The sequence below is a fragment of the Dendrobates tinctorius genome, unplaced genomic scaffold (assembly GCF_039654945.1).
Source record: "Dendrobates tinctorius isolate UK_male_01 unplaced genomic scaffold, ASM3965494v1 ptg000351l, whole genome shotgun sequence".
Lineage (NCBI taxonomy): Eukaryota > Metazoa > Chordata > Amphibia > Anura > Dendrobatidae > Dendrobates > Dendrobates tinctorius.
This window is the reverse complement of record NW_027362017.1, coordinates 1,911,365-1,931,855: the sequence shown is the minus strand read 5'-3', so window position 1 is coordinate 1,931,855 and position 20,491 is coordinate 1,911,365. Positions and strand designations below refer to the sequence as shown.

General features: G+C 45.5%; 1 protein-coding gene across 1 annotated transcript in view; it reads left to right on the top strand.

Annotated features, from left to right (window-relative positions):
- The window catches only part of LOC141075417 (complement C3-like), a 122,255-nt gene that overhangs the window by 78,693 nt on the left and 23,071 nt on the right, over positions 1 to 20,491 (top strand). The window contains exons 21-31 of the mRNA XM_073562450.1: positions 4,205 to 4,417; positions 4,548 to 4,614; positions 4,863 to 4,949; positions 7,090 to 7,296; positions 7,978 to 8,053; positions 8,479 to 8,641; positions 8,781 to 8,879; positions 8,969 to 9,119; positions 10,177 to 10,340; positions 10,438 to 10,596; positions 13,532 to 13,591. Coding sequence (XP_073418551.1) covers positions 4,205 to 4,417; positions 4,548 to 4,614; positions 4,863 to 4,949; positions 7,090 to 7,296; positions 7,978 to 8,053; positions 8,479 to 8,641; positions 8,781 to 8,879; positions 8,969 to 9,119; positions 10,177 to 10,340; positions 10,438 to 10,596; positions 13,532 to 13,591 — 1,446 coding nt within the window. The remainder of the gene's footprint in view (positions 1 to 4,204; positions 4,418 to 4,547; positions 4,615 to 4,862; positions 4,950 to 7,089; positions 7,297 to 7,977; positions 8,054 to 8,478; positions 8,642 to 8,780; positions 8,880 to 8,968; positions 9,120 to 10,176; positions 10,341 to 10,437; positions 10,597 to 13,531; positions 13,592 to 20,491) is intronic.

Here is a 20,491-nt window from a genome sequence, read left to right as displayed (position 1 = left end):
TCTTATTATTGCTCCCACAGTTGATTTCATCACACCAAGCTGCTTAAAGAAGTTACTGGTCTGCGAGAGCCAGAAATCTTGCATGTTGTTAGCTGACCAAATACTTATTTTCCACCATAATTTGCTAAATAAATCTTGCCAAATCAGACAAGGTGATTGATTTGTTTCCTCATTTTGACTCTCATAGTTGTGGTCTACCTATTATTATTATTATTATTATTATTTATTGTTATAGCGCCATTTATTCCATGGCGCTTTACATGTGAGGGGGGTATACATAAAAACAAGTACAATAATCTTAAACAATACAAGTCATAACTGGTACAGGAGGAGAGAGGACCCTGCCCGCGAGGGCTCACAATCTTCAAGGGATGGGTGATAATACAGTAGGCGAGGGTAGAGCTGGTCGTGCAGCGGTTTGGTCGATCGGTGGTTACTGCAGGTTATAGGCTTGTCGGAAGAGGTGGGTCTTCAGGCTCTTTTTGAAGGTTTCGATGGTAGGTGAGAGTCTGATATGTTGTGGTAGAGAGTTCCAGAGTAGGGGTGATGCGCGAGAGAAATCTTGTATGCGATTGTGGGAAGAGGAGATAAGAGGGGAGTAGAGAAGGAGATCTTGTGAGGATCGGAGGTTGCGTGCAGGAAAGTACCGGGAGATGAGGTCACAGATGTATGGAGGAGACAAGTTGTGGATGGCTTTGTATGTCATGGTTAGGGTTTTGTAATGGAGTCTCTGGGCAATTGGGAGCCAGTGAAGGGATTGACAGAGGGGAGAAGCTGGGGAATAGCGGGGGGACAGGTGGATTAGTCGGGCAGCAGAGTTTAGAATAGATTGGAGGGGTGCGAGAGTGTTTGAGGGGAGGCCGCAGAGCATGAGGTTGCAGTAGTCAAGGCGAGAGATGATGAGGGCATGGACTAGGGTTTTTGCAGATTCTTGGGTGAGGAATGAACGGATGCGTGAAATATTTTTGAGTTGAAGTCGGCAGGAAGTGGAAAGGGTTTGGATATGTGGTTTGAAGGAGAGATCAGCATCAAGGATTACTCCGAGGCAGCGAGCTTGTGGGACTGGGGAGAGTGGGCAGTCATTTACTGTAATTGATAGGTTCGTAGGGGGGGTCACGTGAGATGGGGGAAAGATGATGAATTCTGTTTTGTCCATGTTGAGTTTCAGATATCTAGTGGAGAAGAAGGATGAAATAGTGGACAGACATTGAGGGATTCTGGTTAGTAGGGAGGTGATATCTGGTCCAGAGATGTAGATCTGTGTGTCATCAGCATAAAGATGATACTGAAAGCCATGAGATTCTATGAGCTGTCCCAGGCCAAAGGTGTAAATAGAGAACAGCAGGGGCCCTAGGACTGAACCTTGTGGGACTCCGACAGATAGGGGGCGAGGTGAGGAGGTGGTGTGTGAGTGGGAGACGCTGAATGTCCGGTCTGTTAGGTATGATGAGATCCAGGAGAGGGCCAAGTCTGTGATGCCGAGGGATGAGAGGGTCTGTAATAATAGGGAATGGTCCACTGTGTCAAAGGCAGCCAACAGGTCCAGGAGGAGGAGGACAGAGTAGTGTCGCTTGCTCTTGGCAGTTAAGAGGTCATTGGTGACCTTAGTAAGGGCAGTTTCAGTGGAGTGGTGTGACCGGAAGCCAGATTGTAAGCGGTCGAAGAGGGAGCAAGAAGAGAGATGGGAGGACAGTTCAAGGTAGACGTGTTGTTCCAGTAGCTTGGAGGCGTATGGGAGAAGTGATATAGGGCGATAGCTAGATACAGAGGATGGGTCAAGAGAGGGCTTTTTGAGGATAGGTGTGATGGAGGCATGTTTAAAGCTTGAGGGGAAAACACCAGTTGTTAGTGATAGGTTGAAGAGATGGGTTAGGGTTGGGATGAAGACTGTGGTGAGGTTTGGGATGAAGTGGGATGGGATCGGGTCGAGTGCACAGGTGGTGAGATGTGATCTTGAGAGTAGAGTGGAGAGTCGATCTTCTGTAATGGTGGAGAAGTTGGTTTTGAAGGTGGAGGGCTGGGAAGTCGGGAGGAAGGGCTCTGGGGGTTGTTGACCAAAACTGTCCCTGATGTTATCAATTTTCTGCTTGAAAAATGAGGCAAAGTCTTCAGCTGAGATGAGTGGGGAGGGAGGAGGTGCTGGGGGGCGGAGGAGAGAATTGAAGGTGTTGAATAACTGTTTAGGGTTGTGAGACAGGGAGGATATGAGAGATGAGAAGTAGGTTTGTTTAGCTGTGGCGAGTGTGGTCTTGAAAGTAGTGAGGGACTGTTTGAATGCGATGAAATGCTCGTTGGAGTGGGATCTTTTCCATCTGCGCTCAGCAGCCCTGGAAGCTCGCCTCAGCTCTTTGGTCAGGCTGGTGTGCCAGGGCTGTCTGTTGATTTTGCGAGTTTTGGTATGTGTAAGTGGGGCAGCGGATTCCAAAGCTACAGCTATTGTGGTGTTATATAGAGTGGCAGCGTCATCCGCATTGTGTAAGGAACATATATCTGTAAGAGGGAGGAGGGATTCGGAGAATGAGTGTAGGTCAAGGTGTTTAAGATTCCTGCGAGGGTGTGAAAGTTTGTGGGGTGGGGATTGTAGACATGGAGTGAAGAGGGAAGAGAATGTGAGCAGGTTGTGGTCAGAGAGAGGAAGAGGTGAGTTAGAGAGGTTAGATAGGGAGCAGAGGCGGGTGAAGATGAGGTCCAGTGTGTGGCCATCTTTGTGGGTGGCTGTAGAAGACCATTGAGTGAGGCCGAAGGAGGAAGTGAGAGATAGAAGTTTAGTGGCAGCTGAGAGGGAAGTGTCAATGGGGATGTTGAAGTCGCCCATGATGATAGTAGGGATGTCCGCGGAAAGGAAATGAAGTAACCAGGTGGTGAAGTGGTCAAAGAAGGTGGTGGCTGGCCCTGGGGGGCGGTAGATGACAGCCAGTTGGAGGTTGGAGGGGGAGTAGATGCGCACAGAGTGCACCTCAAAGGAAGGGAGGGTAACAGAGGGTGGCAGTGGGATTGGGGTGAAGGAGCAGGTATCTGACAGGAGAAAACCAACTCCTCCACCATGTTTGCTGCTGGGGCGGGGGGTGTGAGAAAGGTGGAAGCCGCCATACGAAAGTGCAGCAGGAGAGGCTGGGTCAGAAGGGGTGAGCCAGGTTTCGGTGATGGCGAGGAAGGAGAGTTTGGTAGTAACAAAAAGATCATGGATGTAGGAAAGCTTGTTGCAGACAGAGCGAGCGTTCCACAGAGCTCCTGTTAGTGGGACTGGGGAAGCGGGGGCTGGGTGAATGGGTATAAGGTTGGAGAGGTTACGGAAGGTTGTGATAGAGTGTGGATGGGAGGTAGAAATGACTGTGGGAATGTGGTGAGGAGGACCAGGATTTGGAGAGATATCACCAGCAGTGAGAAGGAGCAGAGAAAGTGTTAGCAGGTGGGAGCAGGAGAGGGCATGAGGGGGCTGTCTGTGTTTGGAGACAGAGGATTGTATGTTAAGGAACAGTTTTGAGGCGGAGGTGAGGTGGATGGGGAGGATTGAAGAAGAGATGAACAGTTCCTTACTAGGAGTAGGGATTAGGGGAATTAGCAGAAAGTGAAGGATTATTGGGGTGAAAGTGAAAACAAACAGAAACATTGTTTACAGTGACTGTGTCCAGTTACCTTCAGTTCCCTTCTGGTTCAATTCTGGTTTTAATTCTTAAATTAATCTTCACACTTCTAGCACACACTTATAGCAATCACAATGCAGACTGAAGTCTATGCAGACTTGTACTCTGCAATATATGTACAACTAAGTGCAGTCAGGTGTGAAGCAGAGAGGAGTGGTCTCTGCTCATCTTGGCCAGACAATTAAGAGTGGACCAGATGCATATGATCAAGCCAGAGTAAACAAGGTCATAAATAACACTGGGGTAAGCTGGGGTTAGCTGAAAGGCATACCATGTGAATGCTAGGTGCAGAGGCAAGTCTATGTGCAAAGCTGGGTGACGCACTGTGTGTCCTTCATAGACAGACAGCAGGAGAGCAGGAGAGCTGGGTGGATGGACATACCTGTCGGAAGAATACCTATGATGTCAATTACAGGCCTCTCTCATCTTTTTAAGTGGGAGGACTTGCACAATTGGTGGCTGACTAAATACTTTTTTCCCCACTGTATGTCAGGTCCTAGCTCCCTACTATACGCACTGAGCTGATACTTTATACTTTGGTTTATTATTTTGCGTTGCAGGTTCGGGTTTCCCTCTCACACAATCCTCAGATCTGCAGTCTTTCCACCTCCAGTAGGAAGTACACCAAGGTGGTGACAGTCAAGCAGCACTCATCTTTCGCCATTCCCTTCATAATTGTGCCGCTCGCTGTAGGAAAGCATGATGTAGAAGTCGCAGCCTCAGTCTATGGAGAATTTGCTGGAGACCGTGTGCGGAAGTTGCTGAAAGTTGTGGTGAGAAGGAAATTACAACATTGTAGATCCATCTCATATCTGTCCATTATCCTTCTCTAATTTCCCTATTATTATTTTTATAATATTCTTGAAAATTACTTCTGAATCTTATTTTTGTTTTCTATTTCAGCCAGAAGGAATTCGCAAAATTGAAACTATACAATCAGTCATACTGGATCCAGAAGCAAAAGGGAAAAGTGAGTATAGAGTGCTCATTACAATTGGCCATGTAGAATGTTCTGAATTTTCTACTGAAATCTCATGTTGTTTCTAGTTATTACTGGCAGTACATTTTTTATATTACTCGTAGATGGCCACTAGAGTTTTGGTTAGTCAATTCCCAGGACCCTGGTCCAGCAGCCAGATCAGTACCCCATGGCCGCACTGTGGGAGGGCCCAGAACCACAGCCTACCTCTACTAATTTTGTCACTTTTTCCCCCATAGGTGGCGAGCACATAGTGAGCATCACATCCCTCATGATAAAGAATATTGTTCCACAGTCACAGATTGCTATCAAGATCATGGTGCAAGGTTAGACATTACTGATTATGTTTAGTCTTTCGACTATGCTTATACGGCATCAGTGGAAAAGCAAGATGTACTAAATTAGGATGTGGTATGTTCAATGGAAGCTTTGATGGGGTAAACCTGAGAGATCCCCAAGGATTAGGCTGAGCTTATTAGTCAGTTTCTTAGAGTTTCCATAGCACCATCTCAGATGGACCACACTGCCTCTCTATGGTCTTGTGAAGACCATCAATGTCATCTTCTCTCCTTCTGTCCCACAAGCTCTTCCACATCCTATATTTTACAATTTTTTAAAGTTCTAGTTAATACTAGTCATATTTCCACATTTCTACCCCTGATCTGACCACAATAGATCTCCATGTCCCTCTGGTGACCACCATAGTGACCTTCTTCACAGCAAAGGTGATAAAGGTGGATTCAGGTGGGGCACCACCAACCAGAATGGAAGTTGTCTCTAATTTTCCATCATCGGAGTGGGTAGTATTAAATGCTCGCACAGGAGGGAGAAATTAGATCATATTCTATATTATTCATATTGATATCTGTATTTTGATGTAACCCCTTCTCATCTACAACACCATGGAATCAATCTCTGTGTACTGTATATACTCGAGTATAAGCTGATCCGAGTATAAGCCAAGGCACCTACTTTTGTCATGGAATACTGGGTAAGCTTATTGACTCGAGTATAAGCCGGGTATGCATTGTCCCCTCAACCCTATCCTGGTAGGCATGCCTCCCCAGTCCCTGTCATTGTATGCATGCCTCCCCAGTCCCTGTCATTGTATGCATGGCTCCCCGTCCCTGTCCTGGTATGCATGGCTCCCTGTTCCTATCCTGATATGCATGCCTCCCCTGTCCCTGTCCTGGTATGTATGCCTCCCCGTCCTGTCCTGGTATGTATTCTTTCCCCCGTCCCGTCCCTGTATGCATGGCTCCTTATCGCCTATTCCTGTTTGCATGTTTCCTATTGGAAAAAAAACAAACAAACATCCTACTCACCTACCTGCACGGTGCTGGCACTGCATCTCGTTCCGACCGCCAATGCCTGCAGCTCTTCCTGCCAATCGATCATGTGACCCCGCTCATTAAGGTAACTAATATGCACTCCATGCCTGTGGGAGTGGAGAGCAGTGCATATCCATTACCTTAATGAGCGGGGCAACGTGACCACTTGGCAGGAAGAGCTGCAGGCGCCGGCAGCCAGAACGAGATTCATTGCCAGCACCAAGGGTGAGCAGGTAGGTGAGTAGGATGTGTGCTGGAAGCCGGCAGCTGCGGCTGGCCCTGTGCTTTAGCCACAGCCGCCGGCTCCTGCCTCTGTGACCCGTCGCTCCCCCTACCCCGCCGGCTTTCTTGGACAATGACTTGTGTATAAACTGAGGGGGCGTTTTCAGCACAAAAAAATGTGCTGAAAATCTCGGCTTATACGCGAGTATATACGGTAAATAATAATATTCTGAGTTTGTCATTAGGGCCACCTCTTTTTACAAGGATTGGAGTGAGGTTAACCTACCACACTCCCGGAATCCTGAAAGTTAGCGAAAGCAATAATGATGAATAGTGAGGAACGAATCTTTTGTAATTCAAATTTGGCAGAGGCACAGAGCTTTTCCAGGAAATTGATATCAGAGCAAATAAAATTTATTCACAATCCATAAATACATCAAAGCCTGTAATTGACTATTATGACACTCTGAGGCCTGCTAGAACTATATCCAATCCCTTCCTATCTAATAAATGCCACACACTATCTGTACAGTTTCTTCCTATGTCTATGACTTAGCTCTGAGCTGTCATGTCCTTTCACTATCCAGATTCAACCCAGAATGGCTGCTGCATTCCCTGCCTCTTCTTTTATATAGACTATAATAATTCCTCCTGATTGGCTGTGCTATACCATTTGATATAATAGCTGTAAGCCATTATGAGAAAGTCTGAGGTCGTGTGAGCCTTGTCTGGTTGTTGCAATATTCTGCAATGAGCAAAATAAAGGCCTCCATTTTCAGATATTCACCTCATAGCGATTCACATATTGTTTAAATTCACTGAATTCCGCAAATTGCTAAAAATCCAAACTGAATTCAATTTTGCTTCAAATTGATTTGCGCATCTTTACTGATGAATGTTTCATCTTTTTTAGGATCTCCAATCTCTCAGCTGGTTCAAAGCGCCATCAATGGGTCTAAGCTAGACAACTTGTTGATTATGATGCCCGATGGTTGTGCTGAACAAAACATGCAGAGGATGACTCCTGTTGTCATCGCAACTCATTATCTAGACAAAACTAACCAGTGGGACATGGTAGGACTGCAACGTAGGGAGACGGCTCTCAGTAGTATCAGAGCGGGTAAGTCATTATCTCTGAAAATGATTCATGGAAATTGAAAAATGGAATGAGGGTGAAAATGGTGTCAATCTGGTCACAAACTAAACAGATGAGTAAGACTTGTGACTACAGACTATGTAACAACTCATGTTGTCCACGAGTGAGTCCTTGGCCACCAAGACTAAAGGGCCTGTCACACTAAGCGATATTGCTAGCAATATCGCTATGTCTGATACCTCCGACCGCTCCCCCGCTGGTTATCGCTGATCGCGCGAGAACGTCCTGGACCATTTCTCGTCGTCAGCTTCCTGCTGGGGCTTCCTGCTGTGACGATGAGCGACGCGTGGACGCGGGTGGGAGGACATCAGGATCGCCGCGTCTGACAGGTAAGTAGCGACCCCCGACCCCAGCGATGTCGCTGGTGAGATCTGCCTGTGTGGCAGCTCACTAGCGACCACTTAGCGATGCACCAGCGATCCTGACCGCGTCATATCGCTGGTCGGGATCGCTGGTACATCGCTAAGTGTGACAGTACCTTAAGGTCTTCATATCAAGGACAAATAACCACTGACATTTGAGTAAGAAGGCTTGGCAGTACTGTATGCAATTTTTTTTAAATCAGTTATTGCAGGTCATAATAATAATAATAGTTGAAGTCAACAATGTAAGAAGTAAGATGTTTGTTTTGCTCTTTTATCCTAGGTTACACAAACCAACTTAAATACCACAGACCAGATGGTTCCTATGGAGCTTTCAAATATTCTGTCCCCAGCACCTGGTAATTACAACCTCTCTTATCAACATGTCTTAAGCACCTGGCAATCGCACATGAACGGACTGGGTGGGGTGACACGTGGAATCCCTACAGTTCTAGACACTGTGTGTGCCACCATATGGTGCTTTTTTTATAGGAAGCTGCAGCATGAGATTCTCATGGCTTCTATGTATGGGATCAGAGAAGTTGCGTAGCTTGAAGAGCAATGTGACCTGGGTGCCAAGCGTCTGGGGAAGGGGGAGCCAGCAAGACACTTTAACTTGGCCAACATATTTAGCTGCAAAATGAACATTTCCAACAATGAATAGAAATCCTGGCATACTAAACTATGGGTACCTTAATTGAGGTCTATTTGAATCAACCCCTAAACTCAATGGAAGATGCCTACCTATTGGTTTTCACTTGTGTTTTCTTCTCTTGCCCTTCAGGCTCACGGCTTACATTGCTAAAGTGTTTGCTTCGGCCAACACCTTGACAGGTGTAGTTGATCGTAATATTCTATGTGGTTCCATCAAGTGGCTCATTCTGAACACACAGCAACCAGATGGATTATTTGTAGAGAAGGCCCCTATTAGTGCTCAGTACATATCGGTAAGGAATTCACTTCTCCATGTGATGATAGGTAAACAAAAATGTCTTCCGTTGTAGACTTTCATGGTCATCAATTTGTCATATTTGTACCCAATGTTCATGAGATCATATACTACATATACAAATCTCCTCTTCACAGGGAGGTCTCTACAATTCATCAGATCCAGAAGTGGCCATCACAGCCTTTGTTCTCATTGCTTTACTGGAAAGTCAAGAATTCTGCACTGGTCAGGTCAATGTAGGTGGCTGGTACATTCTCATAACTATATGTATATAGGAAAAGTTCACATTATCCAGCATTTCATAGGCGTATGTCTTCATCCATAGAATCTGAAGTCCAGTATTGATAAGGCCGTTGGGTTCCTTGTGAAACATTACCATCCTCTTGTGAGACCCCATTCCATTGCTATTACTTCATATGCCCTTGCTCTGGCCGGAATACTTGAAAATCCAGCTAAATTACTATCTGCGGCAACAGGTAATACTAAATATTAATATTGCTAGGGGGTCTTCATCAGGAAAGAAATTAAAAGTTTTTCCCACCATGGCACAGCTCTCCGCTACCTCCAGCAGTCCCAAGTACAATGGCTTAGTGGTGTTGCAGCCATCACTACATTCTAATTGGCCATCTATGAACTCCATTCTCAGGATCGTGGAGATTCCGGTGGTTATCACTAGAAATTAGTGAAATATTTGAAATTTTAATATTAAATATTTGTTAAAATTTCTCAGGAAATTCAATTTGCAGCAAATAAAAAGCCTCAATTTGCCCTGAAAAAAATGCGTGACACCATTATCTTTTCTTCACACACTAATCTTCCTTTCCATGCTGTCACACTCTATCTGTACAGTTTCTTCAGTGTTTTATGGCTTTTGCTCCCTATCTTTTTAGCCTCATTTAGACATCCATGTTGCCCATACGCGTTCCATCCGTGTTTTTCACGTACCCATAATAATCTATAGAGCTGTCCACATGTCCGTGTCATTTTCTGGACCATTTAGCCATACAAAACTCACAGACATGTGTCCATTTTTTCCATCAACTTGGATGCAAAACACCAATGCAAATTTAAGGTACATGAAAAACAGAAACAGCACATGGATGGCATCAACGTGCCACGTTTAACATTGTAAAGGATAGAAGAAGTTTTGTCATTTTTTTATTGATGAAACATGTATTATTTGTTTTTTACATGTGAAAAACACTGATGTGAGCAGTGCCTTGCTCTAAGTGTCCAGATTCATCACCAAACAGCTGCTGCATTCCCTACTTCTGCTTTTATACAGGCTTTGATAATGTTTTCTGTGCCATACCATGTAATGTATTAGCTGCAAAATATTATGGGAAAGCCAGTCAGCTTTCTCTTGCTCATATAATTTACTGCAATGTTAAGCAATTTGCCCAAAACAAATCGCAAATTGCTGGGTTCAGCAAGTTCCGAAAATTTGACCCAAAATTTTCATCAAATTGATTCAATCTTTTCAATCTTTCCCCAAAAAGTGACTGATGTTACTCTAATCTCTGTCGTTTACAGACAAGTCTCATTGGGATGAGCCTGACTGCAAGTACATATCTTTGGAGGCAACATCTTATGCTCTCCTCACTCTCTTGCATCTCAAAAACTATGACCTGGTAGACCCCGTGGCTTATTGGCTGACAGAACAGCGTTTTTATGGTGCGAGATTTGCATCGACGCAAGTGAGAGATTTTTTTTGTGCTGCTCCGATCCACTTTTGTGATGTTTAGTGATGACTTCAATGACTGATCTGTGTTTATCCTCAATGGTTTTCATCAGGCGACCATCATGTTCTTCCAGTCTTTGGCTCAGTATCAGGTGGCCATGGCTGATAGCAAGATGTTGAACATAGCAGTCTCCTTCAAGTTACCTGGAAGAACCAGTTCTACAAAATATCAGTTCAATCTGGAAAATGCTTTACACGCTCGTTCTGACGAGGTGAGAATTGGAAGTATCGAAAAATTTAGGTTGATGACTTTTGACGTTTCCAGGTTCCAGCTCAAGTTTGTTGAAAAATGTTCAAGCTAGGATTAAGATTGGTCCATATCTCAAAATCTAGGTGACATAGAATGTGTCTATTTAAGACAAATATTTTTCCACAAATTTGTGTCTATAAATTCCCCTTTGGTTGGATGAGAAAAAAATCAGGTTGGATTTTCAGCCTCCCAAATTCATAATTTTATCTTAATTACCACGCTTTACATGCCAGAATTTTAGGATTTTTTTGTGACAAAATGTAAAAGTTTATGGATTGGGGATCCATAAAGTCCTGGAAAGAGCTAAACAAATATTTTGGATTAACCATTTCTTGGCTATTTCTCCTCTCTGGAAATATTTTGGTTTCTTAATTTACAAGATTTGGAAGTTTCAAAATTTTAAGGAAAAAAAAGAGTTTACATTTTGAATCTCAAGCGAAGTATAATTCTTTTTTTTTTAATATTTTGGTTCAATTTTTTTAAATTAAGAAATTTTTTTTTTAGATAAATAAAATGACAGAAATATTGTATTTTTTCTTGCTGATTGTACTGTCAAGTCTACATTTTGCTTTAGCCTTTACTTTGTTATTAAACAGTTTGATTCATGGTAGGGTATCCTCGTAAATAATTTTAAAATTAGGAAATGTTTGAAATGTGATTTAGGTGATCTTCTCATATGAGAAATGGCACAATATTTTGAATCCAAAGATAGTTCTTCATCTAAGAATATAAGCTCTTACTGTCCAAGATATGTTGCTCTCATTTATTACACCCGACTTGGAGATATCCCAGGATTAGCGTTTACTCTTTAGAAGTTTTAGCACCGATTCAGTCTAGACTCAAGACTGAAATTCTCTATCATCTTTGTTTTTGTCTTCTGGGGAGATGTATACATTTTATATAGCACTGCCGATATGTGGTTCAAAATTCTATGTAGCCATATTCCTCTGTGACTAAATTACTGGCAGCTTACTGCTAAAATAACCAGCATACCCTTTAGAACAACTAGTGGCATAACTAAAGTCTGAGAGGTCCCAGTGAAAAAATTTGGCCATGGGCCCCTATCTGCATTTTGGTCAGATATTTGGGTCCTTGTAGCATTCTAGTTCCTATAAGGACATGTGTGTTCTCCCTCCCATGTAATAATGTCCCCCATCCTGGCCCTTTACAGGAATACTGTCCCCTATCCTTGGCACCTTCTAGTAATATTGTCTCCATCCTTACCCCTTCCAGTAATAATGCCCCCCATCCTGGACCCCTTCCTGGTAAAGTGTTACTCATCAAGTAATAATGTCCCCTGTCCTGGGCTCTTTATTTAATAATGTCCTCTTACCTATCGCCTTCCTGTAATAATTCCCCTCAACCTGAGCCCCATCCTATAATAATGTCTCACATCCTTGGCCCGTTACTGGTGTAATATCTCCCATTCTGGTATAATGATGGCCATTTTGGGCTAATCTCTGGTATAATGCCCCCCATTCTGGCCTCCTTCCTGGTATAATGTCCCAATTCTTGCCCCCTTCCTAATATAATGTCCCTCACTCTGGCCTCTTCCCTGGTATAATACCCCCATTCTTCCCCCCTTCCTGGTATAATTCCCCCATTATGGACCTCTTCCTTGTATAATGCCCTCCATTCTGTCCCCTTCCTTGTATAATTTCCCCCATTATGGATCTCTTCTTGGTATAATGCTCCTCCTCCTGAACCCCTTCTGTTCTTCTTCTGAACATTAAAAAGAAAAAAAGCTATTTTTCTTACTTTTACCCATTCCCACAACATGTGGCATCCTCCTCTATAGCCTGAGAAGAATCCAGCAGCTGACTTTCTGTGCTTGTCACTGCTATGTGCCACCCATCATGGGCAAGCCAACATCTGCTATTGGCCGGTAGCATGTATTGCTGTGCAGGGAGCCGGTGGATCTCAGCGCCACAATACATTTCAGTTGAATGTGCATCCGATGGCGCTGGTGAATTGATCCGGTCGTTGTCAAACCCTCTGTGACCGTGTTTGTTATGTTTTTTAGAACAATTCATCCATACAGATATCTTTGCTCGGTGCTGTAGCTTTTCCCACTCGTTCCCATAGCTGTAAGATAAGGTAAAGTGATTGATCCACATGGATACGGAAAAGGATATATAATTAAGGCTAACTCTTCCCCCTCCATAACACCTTTTTATGCTTGATACTGCCTTTAGTCCCATTCAGTATGAGATTCTGATTTGGGTATGTGCCCGCAATTTAGTCTATTTTATGGTCGTGGTCTGAAACCACTTGGAATTTCTAATACCATCTTAATTTACAAAGCATTAATTCCAGCAAGACCAAAGGTAACAGCAAAACTGCTGTTACCTTTGGTCTTGCTGGAATTAATGCTCAGCGTATCTCATGGTGAACGGAATGAAAAAACAGAGAGACAGGCAGGGTGATGCTCTAAACAGAGCATCACCCTGCCTGTCTCTCTGTTTTTTTCATTCTGTTCACCATGAGACACGCTGAGCTCCTACCCTTTTTTTTCTGCAATGCTTTCACAATATTGGTGACTGGTTTGGTTGCCCCTGACCTTGTCACCCTCATATATGATTAGCTGTTGCTAGGTAGAATTTTGAACACCTTGACAGTAAAGAGTTTCTATGAGACTTTTCAAGAGAAAATCCCTTTTGACAGTTCTATAATTTAGGATTCATGTCAAGTTTGAGCATTTACAGTGTTTTTTAGACCTTTCTGATTTATATTTTCTGCTTTAAAAGATAAAAGCCCCTTTACAGTTAATCTGTCAAAAGATCCTATGATTACCGCATAGGGTGTAGACCTTCCATATCCCGAGACATCGGCGCGTATTTCGGTGAATGTGAGTTATTCTTTCTATGTAGCTAAACTTGCCTTTATTCTCTCCACAGACCTTCATCAATGAAGGTTTTCAGGTGAAGGCCGAAGGACAAGGACAGGCTGCACTAACGGTATGAAAAATACATTATGGTGATAAGGTTCTATAAAATATATAATGGAGTAGGACCTGGTAAAGAGGAGTGAATTTAGTTATGCTGAATTTGTGTCAAACTTTTATGAAATCATTGAACCCAGTGAATTCAAACAATTTGCTAATTGCTTCATGTGACTGATCTAAAACGGTCGGCGCTAGATTAGATCAGGCAGAGAAGGCTCACATAATCTCAGACAAGGCTGGGCTGGCTTCCACACCCTGTCTTGGAATTATTACATCACGTGGTATAGCCCAGCCAATCAGAAAGGATTATCATAGCCTGTATGAAAGCCTGGGCAAGGAATGCAGCAGCCATTTTGTTGTGAATATGGATAGTGAGATGATATCACAGGTTACAGCTTAGCTAGAGGTAGGGAGAGAAAGCCGTAAAACTGAACAAACTGTACATGTAATGTGACAGCAGAGCATTAAAAAAGGAAGATAGAATAATACAGAAAACCAGTTGATCTTGACATAGAGGAAGGCGAGCTGGTAGTGATTGGTCAGTGGAGTTAAAGCCGTGTGAGGTAGCGCTGTCATTTACATGGGGAATTCTCGCTTGGCAGCGAACAAAACACATCCGGCACGGGTTTTTTGTCAAACATAGCAGTCCATGCGGTTTATTATGCAGCATAAACCGATAGAAGCAATCAACAAAACTTCACATAAACAGCAGAGCGTCCATTATAGCTTCCCTCTGTAAACCCAGTGTTCACATGGGTTGTTCAATGTCCCGCATACAGGCTCTCTTAGCCTCATTTATCTCAACCACATCAGGGTCTCCACATGGTTCCATCACTCATGCTGCAGACGTCCATATCCCTCCAGGGAACTTTCAGGCTCTGGCAGCCATTACACACAGCCACACACAGACTGTTAGCCAGGAGACAATCCTGCGCATGGGACCTTCCACTCTGGACCAACCAGGTCCCTGCATTCACCACATGTGACCTACCCTGGCCACATTATATGGTCCATAGCCACGAACACCGGGTCACGGGACTATGACCTCATCACAAGTCCTTCACACACTCACACAGCCTTTTACTACAGGCGTTTTCAGACCCACCTCTGGGTGGCTTTATAGGTAACCAGACCCGCCCATCTCTCTAGTTACCTGGAGACTTCTCCCTCTCATATTAAATCAGCATCTCAGCCAAGATCTTGCTGATCACACACTTATAAGCCACCCACTTTGAGATACCAAACGGCCATTCAATATTCTGCCATTCATCCTTTCTTCTGGAACCTCCACACAGCGCCCCCTAGCGGACACAGTGGTTACTACACCACATACCTCGCCCCTCTATTCAAACTTGTGGGGGTTGAACACACAACATTACATCAGGCTCTCGAGACCGGGCACTCATCACACCTTGCCCCACAGGTCGAGAGAACCTTTTCCATCTGTCATACGGCCTCCTCTCTACGTTAGGCCTCCCCCGCCCCCAGCGGTCAGAATATCGGTCCTGCTCTTTGACCTTCCAGTTACAGTCTGTCTGCGTCATCAGACACTGTCTAGTCACCACCTTCCTCTCTCTGTTCCGTTCCCCGACCAGCTCCCCCGGTTGGTACAGTCATCAGTCTTAAACAGGCCTACTGTCTGGCCTGAGTCTGACTCATTTAGGGTCTCACAGGAACTACGGTCCCTCAACGTCATCCTGCCAGTCGAACTACCACTTGCTGACATTCTTCGACCATCTGCCCTGTCAATTCTTGGCGGAACTCTTCAGGTCCTTACACCTTGTTGGGTTGCAGGCGGCCGCCACCTGGTATTCCGTACTTCTTTATTAATTCACCGGCGGTCCTGCCTCAACTGATCAATCTCTTGCAGGTACCCCACTCAATACTCCAAGAGCATCCGAAAGTCTCTCAGGCTCTCCACGGAGCCAACTACCAGGATGGGAATCCTACCCACTTCACTGGATACTTGGTCTTCATCATCAGGAGGGATCCTCACTCTCACCACACCGGAGATATTCACAAGGTCTTGCATTACCTTCCCGGATCTTCCAATGATTCTTCCAATCACAGCTTTGGGTACCGGCACCACATCTTTCCGCAAACCCAGCTGATCCATAGCCTCCCTTGCTAACTCTAGGCATCGGGCAGCCTTCACATTACTCTGCCTGACCCGCTGTTTGGTGTGAAGACATTGTAGATGCATCTCTTTCAGGACAGCTACTCGGTTTGATGTATCTTCTCTGTCCGATACTATCACCAACTGCCGAGTCTCAGATGCCCAGCGCACCTTACACGCTTTGACCGCTTCTTTGAAAGCCTCATGCACACCTTCCTCCACACAGGCTTCTTGCATGTCCTCTGGTACATCAATCATAAACTGGAAGGTTGTGGTCTTGCTCTCTTCCTAGACCGAAGGCTCTAGCTTTACCACGGACACTTCCCTCACTACAGTTGACCCGACCGGGTGACTGTCTTCTTCAGTTCTTAACTCACCAACTTCACACGATTTGGTCACTTCATGACCCTTTGCCCCGAGGGCTACTGGCCGTTCTGTCCTGTTAGCACGTGTGCTCACCCACGGTAAGTCTTCATCCAATTTCTCCCGCAGAAGACTTTTAACTACTCCTCTGAGTTCTTCCATTTCTTCCCTAAGGGTCTTGTTCACATTTTGCCACATTGACAGGTGACCACTGAGCTCCAAGACTTCTTTCTCAAGCCCTACCACATCCTCTCTTAAGGTGTTGTTCACGCTGTGCCACGTTGACAGGTGACCTCTGAGCTTCAAGACTTCTTTCTCGAGCTCCTGCACTCTGTGCTCGGCCATTTGTCTCATCACACTTTCTCGTTCGAGATGTTCCTTCACTGTCTCTTTTATTATCTGTATCTCCTGCTCTTGTTCTCTCTTGGACAGCATGTGGTGCACCATTATTTCTTTAATTATATCATCAAAGGGTACCCCTGGGTTAGTCCCGTCAGTCGAGTGAACCCCCCAGTTACCCTCTGACTGTGTCTCTACTCCCATTAACTTCTCGATCAGGTTACCATCAGTCCTGTTACGAGTTTCAGTCAGCACAGCACTAGATTCTGTCCTAGTGGTGGCTACTGGCAACAACGCGTCACAGTCACACCACACCATACGGTGAACCCCCAAGACACTCCCTATCCGTGTGTCAGCTCCACTTTTTGTTTATCACACCCTTCTCATTCACACCGTTGTACCCTTCAGGTGACGTCCGGTCAGTAAGTTCGTCCGACACCACTCTTTCTCCGGTCGCCCCTACGTCTGGCCTGTCCACGTTAATAGGCGTCAGCGTCTCAGTGTCTACTAGCCCTACAGTAGAAACGTCTCTACCTTCCTGCCCCACATCATCAAATATGACAAAGTCCCGTCGCCTCTCAAAGGTATACACTAAGTTTGGTGGCATAATACCGCCTTGGCACTCCCCCTTTTTCATCTCAATCAGGACTCTGTCCACCATATAATTCGGTCAGAGATAAAACGAGCAGAGTTCCTGTCAGAGTCACCACACTCTTTGAGTCCAGCCTACTAGAGACTCCTTCCTGGTACAGCATCACGGTACACACCTGTGGCCCGTCATTACTACCCAGAAAGGATATCTCACATTCCTCCTAAGACATACACATACACTGCGGTACTCTAGACATACCCACTGAGTCAACCAGTGTTGTCATTTCCTGAACCACCCCAATTTGGGTTACCGCCCCCTCCCGGGACTCCACCCTTTTTGGGCTACCACTCCGATTTGGGTCACCGCCCCCTTCTGGGACTCCACCCCCTTTTGGAATACCACCCCGATTTGGGTCACCACCCCCTTCTGGGACTCCACCCCCTTTTGGACTACCACCCCAATTTGGGTCACCACCCCCTTCTGGGACTCCACCCCCTTTTGGGATGTCCCCATGTCCGTTATACCGGTCTTCTCAGACCACAGTTCACACAACACAGTTTATGTCTTAACGATACCACACAAGTCCTTGTTGGCACCACCACAGCTCCTGCTGTCACCTATCACCGACACCACCGGCTGCTGTTTACACACACAGCGGCTGGAGTCACTGCAGCTCCTGCTGCGCCGTCTTCTTGGACTCGTCGATCCACCGGAAGCCACTTGTCCCCTTCGTAACCCCGCCGAGTTACGGAAAGCTGCTTGTCCCCTTCGTGACACCCACTGAGCCACCTCAAGCCGCTTGTCACCTTCTTGACTCTCACTGATCCACCGCAGGCTGAGTTGAGAAAAGAAGAAAAGAAAAACACCACACAAAAACTCAAAAACACACGTGTCCTTTCTGTGTGCTATTCAGGACGTACTGTCTCCGCCTGAGACCGTCCAACACATAGGGTGCACCGGGTGCTATTCAGGGAGCGACCCTCCTCCCAGGGTTTCCCAACACACCGGCCTCACCAGCACAAAACTCACGTGTCCTGTCTGTGTGCTATTCAGGACGCACCGTCTCCGCCTGAGACCGTCCAACACACAGGGCGCACCGGGTGCTATTCAGGGAGCCGACCCTCTTTCCAGGGTTTCCCAACACACCGGACTCACCAGGTCCAGGGGCTTAGCGGGTGCTATTCAGGACATCCGTCTCGGCCTGAGACTGCCCAACACTTACGCCTCACCAGGTCCAAGGTCATACCACGTGCTCCAGGGATCTTCCCAACACTGACCCTCCAGGACCTTGCTCACTGAACCCTCCAGGAACACAGTCTTACTCACTGACCCAGGTCAGTACCACACAAACACCAGTCCGTTGCCTGTGTCAGCCACACAGGTCCTCGGTTACCTCTTATCCGCAGAGGCACCCTACAGCAATCCACAGTCTCTTTCTCACTGAGCCCGGTCAGTACAACACAGTTTTCATGACCGTCACCTGCTGGCCACGCAGGTTCTCGGACCCCTCTACCGCAGAGGTATCCTATAAGTCTTTTCTCATTGGGGAACGGCAGCACTGGGCTCACCAATCCGGACAGTGCCTTACTCACTAGGCCGCCCCACGGTTCCAGAACCACAGCTGGGCAGTGGCTTCCCCAACCGTCAGCCTTCCTGGCTCAGCGTTGCCAGCACTGCAACATATGTTTTTTTGGAAACCGTTGCCCTTAGCAACCGTCTTTGCAGTCCTGTTCCGTTGCTCCCAGCAACAAGGCTACAACAATGCCCATATCTTTCTCCACCAAATGTGAGGCAGCGCTGTCATTTACTTGGGGAATTCTCGCTTGGCAGCGAACAAAACACATCCGGCAACGGGTTTTCCATCAAACATAGCAGTCCATGCGGTTTATTATGCAGCCTAAACCGATAGAAGCAATCAACAAAACTTCACATTAACATTCCATTATAGCTTCCCTCTGTAAACCCAGTGTTCCCACAGGTTGCTCAATGTCCAGCATACAGGCTCTCTTAGCCTCATTTATCTCAAACATGTCAGGGTCTCCACATGGTTCCTTCACTCATGCTGCAGACGTCCATATACCTCCAGGGAACTTTCAGGCTCTGGCAGCCATTACACACAGCCTCACACAGGCTGTTAGCCAGGAGACAATCCTGCGCATGGGACCTTCCGCTCTGGACCAACCAGGTCCCTGCATTCACCACATGTGACCTACCCTGGCCACATTATATGGTCCATAGCCACGAACACCGGGTCACGTGACTGACCTCATCACAGGTCCTTCACACACTCACATAGCCTTTTACTACAGGCGTTTTCAGACCCACCTCTGGGTGGGTTTGTAGGTAACCAGACCGCCCATCTCTCTAGTTACCTGGAGACTTCTCCCTCTCATATTAAGTCAGCATCTTAGCAAAGACCTTGCTGATCACACACTTATAAGTCTCCATCTCAAAGCCACCCACTTTGAGATACCAAACGGCCATTCAATATTCTGCCATTCATCCTTTCTCTTGGAACCTCCACACAGCGCCCCCTAGTGGACACAGTGGTTACTACACCACAGCGGTTATAGCTACACATTTTTTTTTTTGCATTCATGCAGGAGCAGTTAACCAATATTGCTGAAAGGTAAAAAAAAATCTCAGCACTGAAATGATGATGGAGAAAGAAGATCTTGATGCAATAAGCAAATATTTTATTTTGATCAGGAAAGAAAAGGTCCAGCGTTTCGACCAAGAATGGTCTTTATCAAGGACATCTATGGTGCATATAAGTCCATCCTTAGATATGTAATCCTGATCGTTTCCCAGACACCACCCACCCTGCCTCTTTTTCCCCTCCCGTAGAATCCCAAATTTTTTCATAACCATTCATTACTTGATTATAATTTATTAACTCTTGTCAAGCCCCGTTCTTCTCTCTCACTTTTTTGCATATTATTTTTGTACATATTTTCATTTCTGTGCTGTTTTATGTTTTTCACATTGTATGTTCTAACATATATCTATGATGCACTATAGATGTCCTTGATAAAGACTGTTATCGGTGAAAGGGTGGACCTTCTTGCTGAATAAAAACAAAATGTTCACTTATTAAATCAAGATCTTCATTCTCTATCATCATTTCGGGGCTGAATTTTTTTGCATATATGAAGTGAGGACTGCAGTCCTTTCCTCCAGCACATACACATCAGGAGCCATACTGCCGGTCTTTCCTCCACAATATTGCCTAAAGTCAGAAAAAATAACTCTGACTGCTTCTCAAAGTGTGTGTCTCACCAACTACTGAATTTTTGCACACCCGTTTTATGTGTGCAAGTGTGTGTGGCGGCAACCAGGTGAGGAGTACAGAGTCAAGTGTGCCTTGCCTACAGTCAAGCATGATGGTGAGAGTGTCATGGTTTGGGGCAGCATGAGTGAACATTCTGAACATGTGACATCAATAGTTCTGCCTGCTGCTGCTACTGCTGTTGTTTTTTGGGTGCGCTATGAGTACATACAAT